We start from the raw sequence: 14,344 nt of genomic DNA, 5'->3' as shown, positions 1-14,344 counted from the left end.
CCCCATATATACAATTGAATCACATGAACTTACACTTCCCAATATGTCCTTTACAATGGTAAGATGATGCTGGGAGTTGCAGTTACATGTCATCAGACTGCGGACCATACAGGAACAATAATCCGCCCCTTGCCCTGTTAACCCCATCTAAAATGAAAGCACATTTAATCTTCAGCTCCTCCATGGAGTGTCTACCAGTAACCGCCATCATCGCAATCCTCTTAAGTTTCAGTGTAGCGTAAAATAAAGAGTCTAGAGAACACATTAATTAATAGAAATTTATTAAAATGACAGCACACGCTGGTGTATAAAAATAACGGTACACAAAAGCTGTGAATGAGGAGTGATCGAAGCTTTCTGGTCACAACAGACAGACTGGCTATTAAAACCATTTAGACAACGAGAACAATAAAAATGTGTATTGTTCATACAGTTAATGTGAAGTCACACAAATCTACGAGCATTGTATATGCAGCTGTTTGCATATGCTTGTGTCTTGTAGGGTTTCAAAGTATATAAATGTCCAAAAATATAAATGTAGAGACATACTATTTTCTGGAAGAACCTGCAAATATACTTACCAATGTAGAACAAAGCAGACGGGGAGTCTGACAAGTAACTAGAGGTTATCACAATTGTGATAGCTGAGGACTGTAGTGTTATTACATTGGCTATAACAGACGTCATCAGTCTAAGTGCCAGGAACTTCCTAACGGTAATGTCGTTATGAAAGGACCTGGCACCACCCTGCTCAACATTGCCGTAGAGCAGCAGGTATCAGCAATGTACAGATTGTATCAGTGGGATATTCTAGAACGCCAAGGACTAAAAGCGGTGTGTAGGTGTATCCGCTATATCATGGTCTAATCGGCAAGTCCATGTGCAACGTAGCAGTGGTAGGGAAAACCAAATGGTCTAATGTCCATAATACATGAGAAGATCACATTGCCTTTGATCCTGCTCAGAAACTTTGGATAATGGATAGAAGACATGATCTATTGTTCACTCAGCTTACAGCCATTTCTCCCGAGTGCCCTATACATAAAAATGCTGTTGGCCATATGTCAGGAGGCCCCCAATGGATGGCCAAACTGGTTCACGCAACCTTTACCTCATGTGTATGGTGGCCTTAATACTTTTCATTTGCTGCTCATCTCCTGTAGAACATAAGGAGGACGTAGTAAATAGGACGTGCCGCATCCTCATATCCTGCATCATCTGCAGAGATAGTAGGTTGATTCCACCAATATAAATGGAATTGGCGGACAGTCCAGTCTAATGTGTATAGAAACCTAAAGTCAGGCATTCTTAAACTTTGTTTTTAACTTTTTTTTTTTTTTTTTTTTTTTTAACTGTACCAAAAAGATGTCAGGGCCTCACCATTAGTGGTGCAAGTTGAAGCCAACATAAAAAGAGGCTCAAGTAAGTTGGTAACTAAGGTAAACGCAGGGTTTCTAAGCACCGGGCGGTGCTTAGAAACCCGATGTGTACCTTAGTTACCAGTGCGCTGATGCAGGGAGCTGGTAACCAAGGTACACATCGGGTTTCTAAGTGACGCACGCCCCTTAGAAACCCGATGTGTACCTTAGTTACCAGCTCCCTGCATCAGAGTGCTGGTAACTAAAGTACACAGCGACGCCGCGTGCTCGGCATCGCTGGTGAAGCTGTTTGACAGCTCACCAGCGATCATGACAAGTTGATATCGTTGTCGGGATCGTTGGTAAGTCGCTATGTGTGACGGGGCCCTTATTCTTAAACGCTTTAGAATATTAAAGAACGTACAAAATTAGCCAATTGTGTTGCTACTTTAGAGATCTCTAATACAAAGAAAAAGCACCGTGCATTTTATTATCACGTCTGTGAATACTGACTTTCCAGCTGAACCTCATCAACAGGTAGGGGGCGCTTCACTGGAAAGGATGGCCTTGCCGTTTCAGAAACACTGCTGTAAGCAAAAGACTATTCAAAATAATAGTATCTATAAAGGGATGTGTGTTAGGATTCTTTCTCGAAGTCGGTAACGATCTGAGATCACAGACTACCAATGTGATCACCTGATTAGGACATATCAGTACCATTTTAACAATATTTTTTCACCTTTACCTTTGTATTCACACGGGACAGATACACTGAAGGAAAATCTGCTGCATATTACAGCACCAGTAAAGTGGAGATTTTTCAAAATCTCATCCAGATGGTTTAAATAATAATTTAAAAAAAATGACTTGCAGCAAGACTAAATCCCCAACATGTCAATTTATGCTGCGGCATTAACCCTTTGCAGTGCATAGGGTTCTAACTGCAACAAATCTGAATGTAATAGAAGGGAATTTTGCAGCAGATTGGAATAAAGAAAATAAAATGTGCATGCTACCTGCCAATCACACAAGCGACCCAACAGGCATCAGTAGACTTGGCATCACCTGTCCCTCAAAAGCGAGCAATACCCCATCTAGAGGTATCATGGATAGTGTTACAGACAGGAGCTACTTTCTAATAAAAAAAAAAAAATCAGGCAATTAATCTAGACAGAAAGGTAATGAAATACCTAATATAATGCATTTAATTACCAAAAACAGGCGAAAGTGGATGACATTACTAAGTTTTATGACGCAACGCAAGAAAAAATGTTTGACTATTAGCTTATATTACAGCCATCTATTCTACTCCCAGGGAATTCGGATAGTGCTGCACTCCTTTCCGTAATGGATATCAATGTGCTTTATGTAGAACATTGGTCTATGCCCCGTGTGCCTGTCAATTAGCACCGAGAACAGATAGCAGTATGCACAAAGCTGGAGGCTCCGATGTCTTGGCTTTCTAAGACGAGCAATCGGTGACATCTCATTCTCAGAACTGTAAATTTAATGAGACTGCAGAAACATCTTACATTCCTAATCCTACAAGTCACCCGAAGCCAGGCAACATTGCGGTGGCTTTCCTGGCGGATGGCAGTCTTCAACTTGATGCACATTAGCTGACGACATTTCAGTCTGTCTGATGTGCTAAACTGTCTGAGAACACAGACCGGCCATATATGAAAACAGGCAACAGTATAGAAATAGGTAAACACGTATACAGAGTAAAGCAGAAAACCATATTAAAATAAGGTTTATGAATGTCTGATGCACACTGACAATCGGTGACGATATTTCAAAGGAAGGCAGGGATACTCATCAAAAATTGGAGGTGGATTTTACGAATATATATATATATATATATATATATTAAAAATTGTATAAATGCACCAGTCTATAGTCTGTGTGATCCAGATGATACAGTCTGTCCACTGTCATAATTCATAATTCAGAAAATCTAATAAATGGTTTCCATAACCATCGTTAAAGACTGACTGGCAAAATATAGCAGAATCTATATTAATGTATATCTGAACATTTCTTACTCCTTACATTACTGTAAATGTATGAAGATATAAAAACCCAAAAACACAAATCTTAAAGTGCAATTCCACACTAATGAAGCCTAGCAATCCGATGGAAACAAGTTCTCCCCATAAGTGTAGACAGCACTGTGCATAGATACAGGATGGCATTTATACATTTACTGTGCTGTACCAAACACTCCTTGCCGATCTACAATTCATGCAGCATTTGTCAGACAAAGAGGAGGAACCATCAAAAGAGGGGGTTGTCAGAAAAAAGAGCCTGCTGGTAAAAGAAAGAATTAGAATCAGGGTACATGTTTATAGGATTGTCAGGGCAAAATGAAAAGCTCACTGGTGGCAGAAAACAAAAAAAAACAAACACCCAAATAAACTATGTACTCCAAACCATCACCCACCTGGGTCCAGCACAAGCTGTGCAGTGGTCTGTGCATACACAGTAAGAGGACAAGTCACCATTCCACCTGCCGCAGAATTGCTGTGGTCTGCGATTGGTTGCAGCAGTATTTTCACATGAGCACCGCATCACAGGTTGCAGCCATCTGGTGGATTGGCGCCGTCTCCTCCTCATGTGTAAGTGCAGACCTCGGAACGTCCTGTGCAGGATCCAGGTGGGTGACAGAAGAGTAAAACTCTATCCAAACCACTAGTGAGCTTTTCATTTTTCCCAAAAAACCCCTATAAGATGAAGGGTTCAAATATACATTCATTGCAATAAATATATATGAAGGCCGAGGCTATAACTAGCATTCCAACATAGTGGTGTTGGAAATCAAGTGTGATTCTTATAAGTGACATCTAGATCAGCACCAGATACCCAACTCTAAAATGCACACTACCAGAGAAGGCTGTCAATCATTGAATAAAACCGCCCACTTTACCCCTAATCATAGAAAGAGTAGGGATTTAAATAATTAAAACACAAGAAATAGTAAATTTTTGCACAGGAGACCATGTTTACCATGACAGGTTCCTGCATGCGTTTACCTTCATATTCAGAATGCAGTATTATCATTCATAAGTTGTCAGACAATTACCGTACCCATCAATGAAAGCCCAATGGAAAGGCCAATAAGATCAGTTATGTCCATGATTGTTGCAGTTTTTTGAGTTCTGGTACAAGTCATGTGATGTACACTGTATCCAAGAGCCATACTAGCCCTGACTACATATACAGCACAGAGCGCCAATGAATGTGGAAAAATAGACAGTTCAACAAAGGTTCTGAAGCTTGTGGCTGTGATAAAGTAAAGGCCCAGCGCTTATCTGGTGCTATTTTATAGTACTATCCAAATATATTAATTCTGTGGGAAAGGGGTTAGGTATTTCAGGCAGTGACAATCCCACTAGCACAGCAGCAGAAGTTGACCAAAGAGTCAATGCATTGCACTGCAACGCACTGCAGCGCTCCGGCCTCAGACAGCTACAAGGGGAGGAATTACTAACACATAGTCAAATGTACAGTCTATAACACCAATGACATGTTGGCAGCACAATGTAACCCCCATAAAGTGTCCCTTCAGTGATCGGGGGGGTTAACTGTGAAGTTGCGCTCTACTGCTGTGGCGTTAGCTGCATAGTGTTGGTGCTGTGCCAGGAGAATTCAAGGGGATGAAAGGGCTTTATTAAAATTCATTCTTGCGTAGACGCATTTCATGCCGCCTCAGGTGGTTGTATAAGGACTGGACGTAGGTGAAAACGCACTTGGAGTCTGGCCTCTTCCCCATGATCATCATGTCCTCAACCTCCACCAGGGGAACACAGTCCACAAGATATCTGTCAGAAGAAAGATTTTTTTTTAAAAAATTAAATCTTAACAGAGCGGAGGGAAATGCAGTCAATATAAGAAAATCGGTAAAAAGAGATTTTAAAAGAAATAAGAAGTTTTAGACCAATTTTGTTAGAAAACATGGAAAAACATTTTTACACCGTAATTAAAGACAGCAGGTACAGCATTTAGCTATATAACAACGCCATAATATCATGTTAAAATATTAAAATAAAGATAAAGTGGACAACGCCTTTATGGATTCCAATCACAATTAATATGCACAAATGTGAGGCCTGGGGTGGATTAAAATAAATAAAACCAAAAACAACTCAGTTTCCTGCTAGCCAACTGTTCTGACCCGTACTTTGAGAATATATACCGTATTTTTCGCTTTATAAGACGCACTTTTGTTCCCCCAAATTTTGGGGGAAAGTGGGCGGTGCGTCTTATAAAGCAAATCTGTGTGCTGCTGTGCTATAGAGTGGGGGGGGGGGCCGGCTCTGGCGGGCTGGATGGGGGCTGGGGTGGGCTGGATGGGGCTGCAGAGACAGCGGGAGGTCCTGTGCTCCCGCTCATTAGCCTCATGTAATATTCACTGCACCCGCTGTCCATCACCTCGGTGCTGAAACAGCACCGAGTTGGTAGACAGGGGAGCGGTGCATATTACATGTGCCTGCACTCACCCCCAGTCACTATAGACACTTACCTACTGATGATCGCTCCTGCTCCCAGCTCCCCCGTGGCTTACCTGTGTCTGTGCTGAGTCTGCTGTCATCCTCCTCCTGCAGGGCGAGCGGCAGCAGCAGCTCATTCAGGCAGCTCATTGCTTCAGGACTTTGCATGATGTGACCAATAGAACCTGCGGTCACATAACTCCCAGTGTGCACTGCGAGTCACATGACCGCAGCGGAGCAGCTCCTATTGGTCACATCATGGAAGGTCCTGTAGCAACAATGAGCTGTCTGAATGAGCAGCAGCTGCGTGCGCCCTGCAGCAGGAGGATGACAGCAGACTCAGCACAGACACAGGTAAGCCACGGGGGAGCTGGGAGCAGGAGCGATCATCAGTAGGTGAGTTAACTGTTTAGTTTAGCATGTGATTGCCAGCAGGGGGGAAATATAGGGATGGAGGGGGACAATGTGTGCCAGCAGGGGGGGAATATAGGGATGGGGGGGGCAATGTGTGCCAGCAGGGGGGAATATAGGAAGGGGGGGGGGGACAATGTGTGCCAGCAGGGGGGAATATAGGGACGGTGGGACAATGTGTGCCAGCAGGGGGGAATATAGGGATGGTTGGGCAATGTGTGCCAGCAGGGGGGAATATAGGAAGGGGGGGGGACAATGTGTGCCAGCAGGGGGGAATATAGGGATGGGTGGGCAATGTGTGCCAGCAGGGGGGAATATAGGGATGAGGGGGACAATGTGTGCCAGCAGGGGGGAATATATGGATGAGGGGGACAATGTGTGCCAGCAGGGGGGAATATAGGGATGAGGGGGACAATGTGTGCCAGCAGGGGGGAATATAGGGATGGGGGGGGCAATGTGTGCCAGTAGGGGGGGAATATAGGGATGAGGGGGGCAATGTGTGCCAGCAGGGGGGAATATAGGGATGGGGGGGGGGCAATGTGTGCCAGCAGGGGGGAATATATGGAGGGGGGGGACAATGTGTGCCAGCAGGGGGGGAATATAGGGATGAGGGGACAATGTGTGCCAGCAGGGGGGGAATATAGGGATGAGGGGGACAATGTGTGCCAGCAGGTGGGAACATAGGGACAGGGGGGGCCATGTGAATGCCAGCAGGGGGGAATATAGGGACGGGGGGACAATGTGTGCCAGCAGGGGGACTATAGGGATGGGGGGCAGTGTGCGTACCAGCAGGGGGGCATATAGTGAGGGGGCATTTCCAGGATAGGATGGGGGGGCTATGTGCCAGCACAAGGGGGCAATGTGCCAGGATGGGGGTTATATAAATACCAGGATGAGGGACATATACGGTATATGATTTGAAAGATGGACACTGGCATTATAAGACACCTCCATTTAACATAAAACAACTTTTTTCTCTTTTTCTTCACCAAATTTGGGGGTGCGTCTTATAAAAGGGAAAAACACGGTAATATCTCTAGTTAACGTCACTTAAATTATGACAGGACTATTTTCAGATGAACCCCAGCCTTTTCTGAGTTTGGCTGTGTTAACCCCTTCCTGACATCCGACGTACTATCCCGTCCATGGGACCCGGGCCCCTATGCCCATGGACGGGATAGTACGTCTACCGCGATCAGCGGCACCCACGTGGTGAGAGCCGCTGATCGCGGCCGGGTGTCAGCTATCACAGCTGACACCCGGCACAATGTGTCAGGGGCTGGTCACGGACCGCCCCCGACACGTTAACCCCTTGCACACCGCGATCAAACATGATCGCGGTGTACCGGGGGTTAAAGGGAAGCATCGGCAGGGAGGGGGCTCCCTCCGTGCTTCCCTGAGCCCCCCACGGCAGCGCAATGTGCAGCGCTGCTGCGGGGGGCTCCTTTCCTGCAGGCCCCCGAATCCAAGATGGCGACGGGGGCCTTCGGGGGCCTGCAGGAAGCTGGCTTCCTCAGTGCCTGCAAAGCGCAGGCATGAGGAAGCCTCCTGCACTGCCTGTGACAGATCGCTGATCTGTCACAGTGATCTGTGATGTGACAGATCAGCGATCTGTCACAGGACAGTGATGTCCCACCTGGGACTATTTAATAAAGTTAAAAATAAAATAAAAAAAGTGTTAAAATAAATTTAAAAAAAAACAAAAAAAAAACAAAAAAAACAAATAAATTAGAAAAAAAAAAAATTCCCCCAAATAAATCCATTTTTTGGAAATAAAAAAAAAACAATAAAAGTACACATATTAGGTATCGCCGCGTCCGTAACAACCCGCCCTATAAAACTGTCCCATTAGTTAACCCCTTTAGCAAACCCCTTAAAAAATAAAAATAAAAAACGAAGCAAAAAATAATGATTTATTATCATACCGCCAAACAAAAAGTGTAATAACGCGCGATCAAAAAGACGCATATAAATAACCATGGTACCGCTGAAAACGTCATCTTGTCCCGCAAAAATCGAGCCACCACACAGCATCATCAGCAAAAAAATAAAAAAGTTATAGCTCGCAGAATAAAGCGATGCAAAAATAATTATTTTTTATATAAAATAGTTTTCATTGCATAAAACCGACAAAACATAAAAAAAGACCTAAATGAGGTATCGCTGTAACCGTACTGACCCGAAGAATAAAACCGCTTTATCAATTTTATCGCACGCGGAACGGTGTAAACGCACCCCCCCAAAAGAAACTCATGAAACGCTGGTTTTTGTTCATTCTGCGTCCCAAAAATCGGAATAAAAAGCGATCAAAAAATGTCACGTGCCCGAAAATGGTACCAATAAAAACGTCAACTCGTCCCGCAAAAAATAAGACCTCACATGACTTGGTGGGTCAAAATACGGAAAAATTATAGCTCTCAATATGTGGTGATGCAAAAACTATTTTTACAATAAAAAGCGTCTTTTAGCGTGCGACAGCTGCCAAAAATAAAAACCCGCTATAAATAGTAAATCAAACCCCCCGTTATCACCCCCTTAGTTAGGGAAAAATAATAAAATAAAAAAAATGTATTTATTTCCATTTTTCCATTAGGGTTAGGGCTAGGGCGGAGATTAGGGTTAGGGGTGTGTTGGGGTTCGGGTTGGAGTTAGAATTGGGGGTTTCCACTGTTTGGGCACATCAGGGGTTTTCCAATCGCGACATGGTGTCCGATCTCAATTCCAGCCAAAAAGTCAAATGGCGCTGCTTCCCTTCCGAGCTCTGCCATGCGCCCAAATAGTGGTTTACCCCCACATGTGGGGTATCAGCGTACTCAGGACAAATTGCACAATAACTTTTAGGGTCCTGTTACCCTTAGAAAAATAAGAATTGAGGGTGAAAAGATCATTTTTGTGGAAAAAATATGATTTTTTAATTGTACGGCTGTATGTTATAAACTTCTGTGAAGCCCTTGGGGGTTCAAAGTTCTCACCACATATCTAGATAAGCTCCTTGGGGGGGGTCTACTTTCCAAAATGGGGTCACTTGTAGGGGGTTTCCACTGTTTAGGTACATCAGGTACTCTCCAAACATGACATGGCGTCCGATCTGAATTCCAGCCAATTTTGCATTGAAAAAGTCAAACGGCGCTCCTTCCATTCTGAGCTCTGCCATGCGCTGAAACAGTCGTTCCCCCCACATGTCAGGTATCAGCGTACTCAGGACAAATTGCACAATAACTTTTGCAGTCCAATTTCTCCTGTTACCCTTGGTAAAATAAAAAAAATTGAACCTGAAGTTTTTTTTTTGTGAAAAAAAGTTAGATGTTCATTTTTTTTTAAATATTCAAAAAAAATTCCTGTGACGCACCTAAAGGGTTAATAAACTTCTTGAATGTGGTTTTGAGCACCTTAAGGCTGTGTGCACACGTAGCGATTTTTAAGCGTTTTTGCCGCGATTTTCGGCGCGAAAACGCTTAAAAATCGTGTACAGAACGCCCCCATGCATTCCTATGGCATTCCGCACATGCTGTGCTAATGCTGCGCTTTTTTCCGCGGCGAAATCGCATCGCGGAAAAAATCGCAGCATGCTCATTCTTTGTGCGGAATCGCAAAGAATTGCCGCGATTCCGCACCCATAGGAATGCATGAGAATCGCTGACTTCCCGCATGTGGCTATGCCCACCATGCGGGAAGTTAGGCGTCTCATGTGCGGTTGGTACCCACGGTGTGGAGGAGAGGAGACTGTCCTCCAGGCCCTGGTACCATACCCCTGTAAAAAAAAGAATAAAAAAAAAAAATCGGTGTATATTTACCTTCCGGCGTCCCGCGATGCATTCCCGGCCTAAGCGTTCCCAGTAATGCCTTGCGGCAAGGTCCTGTGATGACGTGGTCTCGCGAGATCGCTACAGCAACGCGAGACCAACGTCATCACAGGTCTCGCAAGGCATTACTGGGAACGCTGTGGCCCGGGAATGCAGCGCGGGACGCCGGAAGGTAAATATACACCGATTTTTTTATTTTTTTTTTTAGCATTTTAACATCCTATCTTTTACTATTGAGGCCGCATAGGCGGCCTCAATAGTAAAAACCTGGTCACACTTGTCAAACACTATGTTTGACGAGTGTGACCAACCTGTCAATCACTTTCCAAGTGATGCTTCAAATCGCTTGGAAAGTGCTTGAATATCTCACGCGAAAATCGCGGCAAAATCGCGATCATAATCGCGGTAAAATCGCGGTAAAATCGCGCGGGGAAAAAACGTGCGATTTCTGGGAAGGAGTCCGGTTTTTAGTAAGGCTACTTTCACACATCAGGTTTTCGTCGTCAGGCGCGATCCGGCGTCGTGCCGGAATGCCGGATCCGGCAAATGTTTAGTAAAACCTGATGTGCCGGATCCGGTTTTCTGCCGGATCCGTCTTGTTCTTGACAGACAAAACCGGATCCGTCTCATCCGTTTTTCTATCCGTTTTTCGACGGATTACGCCGGATCTGGTTTTTAAAATTGACCCTTGTGGCCTTCCGAACGGGATTGGCTACTGGAAAACTATATATAGCATGTTCCTACAGCCCTTCTTTGACAGGTTGTAGAGGAGAAAGTGCAGGTTGGAGAGAAGAGCAAGTTACTGGCGAAGATGGAGGTTGTCATTGGAAATATTACCACTAGAAGTTCTGTGACGGTTTCAGTAATGAGGGACAATTTTGCACTATACTTTATGTCACCTCAAGGCAGAGTACACTGGCAGGATGACAGAGTGTGAAAGATTTGTGCCCTAAAACTTGTGTACCTTCTGGACCAACAGTATATACCTTTGCCAACCAAAGTTGGCTATCTTGTCATGGTCTTACTATTTTTAGCTTTAGGCCACAGGTGTGTACCTGGTTGTGTTTTATGCAAAGTATTTCACCTTTTAACAAAAGTTGTGTACATTGTTAGGAAATCACCAACAATAAACACAACTTTTCAGGTGAAATACTTTGCTTCAAACACAACCAGGAACACAACTGTGTCAAAAAGCTAAAACTTACCCACAGTTATATACCTGGTTTTGAATACCTTTTTACCTTTTAAATACCCTGTATTTAACCTTTTTTTTAAACATATTTCGCCGCAGAAAGAAATGACAGACAACCAGTTTAAACAATAATTTAACTTTTATTTAAAATATTTTTTTTTTGTAAACTGTTTTTAAAGTTAAAAAAACTTTTTTAATAAAGGTTTGAAACCAACAGGGCATTTTTATTACAAAACACATCATAAATCTGTGTAGTGTGGGGTGGAAATACTGCTGGAGGGGCTGCGGGACACTTCGACAATGGGAGTGTGGAGAGAGGACTGGGATCGTGGTGGGGAAGGAACAGTTAGAGGTGATGGTGTGGAAAAAGCTACAGAATGGGTGGACATGTGGGAGGCAGAAGAGGTGGTGGGCGGTGGAGTGGAGGGTTGGGCAGGGACTGTAGGAGCAGATGATGTTGATGGAAAGTTGTATGGGGAAGGAGTTTGGTACGGGGAAGGAGTTTGGTACGGGGCAGGTTGCTGGAAGTGGGGAGATGTCTGGTACTGGGGAGGTTGCTGGTACTGGGAAGGTTGCTGGTACTGGTGAGGTTGCTGGTATGTAATAGGAGGGGGAGGATGGAAAGTGGCTGGAGGGGGTGCAGATGTAATAGGAGGGGGAGGATGGAAAGTGGCTGGAGGGGGTGCAGATGTAATAGGAGGGGGAGGATGGAAAGTGGCTGGAGGGGGTGCAGGTGGAGGAACTACAGTGGTGGGAGGTGGAGGTTGGGAGGTAACCTGCTGTAGAGCACCGTGGCACGAATGCATTACATGCATCTGCAGGGTAGGAGATAGTGTTGCCATGCGCTCCACAACAGACCTGAAAAAGGTGTGGTTTGGCGAAGATCTTGCTTCTGAATGCATGGTTTGCAGAAGTGTCTTCACCTCCAGAATGCTGGAGTTGATCTGCTGAAAGCCTGCGGAGATTTGCTCTGACAAGACTTTTAGACAGTTCTGGAAAGATGCATTCAGATGCAAGAACTCTGGCGCATAACTCTTTTCCTGACCCCGCTGCGGCCCAGTACCCGCAGGTGTACTAGAGGTGGCAGGGGCAGAAGGGTGGGGTAAAGGGAAAGCGATCTCCTCACCAGCAGCTTCATGTAATGTAGGCGGCCACGATGCTCCTGTGCTGGTGGATGGGACAGATGGGTCGAATGTGTGGGAAGGCTGGGAAGGTGCAGATGTACCGGGGCGGTCGAAGTGTCCCTCGGTGCCGGTCTCCTCAGGGATCGCCTCAGAAGGGTCCAATCGTGCAGGCTCCCGAGTGCTGCTCACCGTGCTGTGGAATAAAGAGAAAAAAAAAACAATTAAAATACTGACATGGTATGGCCCTGGCTGAAAAAAAAAAGTTACATTTTTTTCACATGTGGTGTGTAATATTTACCTTCTAGTGACCATTGTTTCCCGGAGGAACGACAGGGCTTGTGCGTACTTGTACTTGCTCCTGCGTCCTCCAGATCCACTCGGGGCCCGCATCTCTTTATTGAACTCCTTCTTGAAACGATCCCTCACAGACCGCCACCGATTCACAATTCTGTTCCCTGAAACGAGAAAGGAGTGGTTAGTATACATCAGTGTTTCACAAACTCCAGTCCTCATGGTCCCCAGGGGTCATGTTTTCAGGATTTCCATAGTAAATAGAAATCCTGAACACATGATCCGTGGGGACCACGAGGACTGGAGTTCGGGAAACACTGGTTTACATCAAGCAACCGGTACTGTATATACTTACGCTCTTTAATCTGGGCCCGAACATCGAGGTCCTCCCAGCGGCCCACAAGGAGCGAACAGATTTCCTCCCAGAGTCGTCGGGTAACGATAAGGTCAGCATGGCGGCGGTCAGCCATATTCCAGAGCGGCTCCCTTTCTCTGACGAGATCGATGAGGTGGTCCACATCGAGTCCTCCGTCCTCACCGTCAGAGTCGGGAGCACGCTGTGAAGGCTGTTAAAGAAAAAGACAAAAATAACATAATTAGCCTCCACAAAAGAAATGAAATAAAAAGTGCAAAAAAACAAAGCAAAAATATTTATACTTACACGCTGGTGACCGCCGCGTTGCTGTCGCCGACGACCCTGGGAGGCACTGCGAGGACCTCTTGGCCGAGCACCAGATTGGGAAGACTAGAGAAGAAAACAAAAAATGTTATGTCTTTGGATGTAGGCATTTGTTTGCTGTGTGTGGTCTGCAGAACATTGTTTTCTATGTGTTGTGTGTAGTGTGATGTTGTGTTTGTGCGTTTGATGCGAAAAACTTACCAATTGTGTGCCCACTCCAAGTGTCTGTCCACCCCTTCCTTCTTCTTCTGGGAGCTCCTCTTCATCTTGTGAATCCTGTTTTGAAATAAAAGACAATGAATAGACATATATTACAGAGATGATGGATTTTGGAAATAAAAACTTACCGTCAAACGCTGACGATGCAAGGGAGGGCTCCCAGAAGAAGATGTGCTGTCTTCCTGATGGCCAGACTCCATGGCTGTGGGTGGTGTTCCAGCTGCTGCCATTGCTGCTGCATCATCTATTGGGCGGCTGTTGAATAAAGAGAAACAAAGGGCCAATGAATATCTTGATATTCAATAGCCCTAGTTTGGAGGAATGGGGGATTTGATAATTACCGTCTCTCATCTGCTGCTGGCCTCCCCTCCTCAGCATGTTCCATTTGCTGCTCCATTTGGGGTGGTGGTGGTGCTGATGGTGCTGCAGTGGTCTCCTGCCTTCTCCTGCTGCGCTTGGTTGCTTTCTTGGGTGGCATGTTGGGTGTGGCTGTGGGTCCCACTGTCTTGCTTTTATATATGTCTTGTGGGCAGAGCTACTGAGCATGCTCAGACCAAAAAAACCGGATCCGGCCACCGGATCCGGCTTTCGCCGGATCAGGCGCATTGCGGCGCTCATAGGCTTTCATTGTGTGAAAAAGCCGGACGTGCCGGATCCGGCGTGTCCGGCTTTTTCGCCGGAGACAAAAAAACGTTACAGTAGCCGTTTTTTCCAGACGCCGGATTGAGACACATTGCCGGATCCGGCGAAAACCGGATGAAACGCATGGCCATCCGG

The 14,344-nt window shown here is 45.3% G+C and overlaps 1 protein-coding gene across 2 annotated transcripts in view; it reads right to left on the bottom strand.

Annotated features, from left to right (window-relative positions):
• Positions 1 to 264: 264 nt before the first annotated feature.
• SMTN (smoothelin) overlaps positions 265 to 14,344 on the bottom strand; it is a 176,953-nt gene continuing 162,873 nt past the window's right edge. The window contains exon 19 of one of the 2 annotated variants that reach the window (XM_073554794.1): positions 265 to 5,179. In XM_073554794.1, the coding sequence (XP_073410895.1) occupies positions 5,029 to 5,179 (151 nt within the window). In that variant the 3' untranslated portion in view covers positions 265 to 5,028. The remainder of the gene's footprint in view (positions 5,180 to 14,344) is intronic. The other variant, XM_073554795.1, reaches the window with a different exon arrangement.

The sequence above is a fragment of the Dendrobates tinctorius genome, unplaced genomic scaffold (assembly GCF_039654945.1).
Source record: "Dendrobates tinctorius isolate UK_male_01 unplaced genomic scaffold, ASM3965494v1 ptg000213l, whole genome shotgun sequence".
In the NCBI taxonomy this organism is placed as follows: Eukaryota; Metazoa; Chordata; class Amphibia; order Anura; family Dendrobatidae; genus Dendrobates; species Dendrobates tinctorius.
Note: the sequence above shows the minus strand (reverse complement) of the source record. Positions and strands in the feature narration are given on the sequence as shown.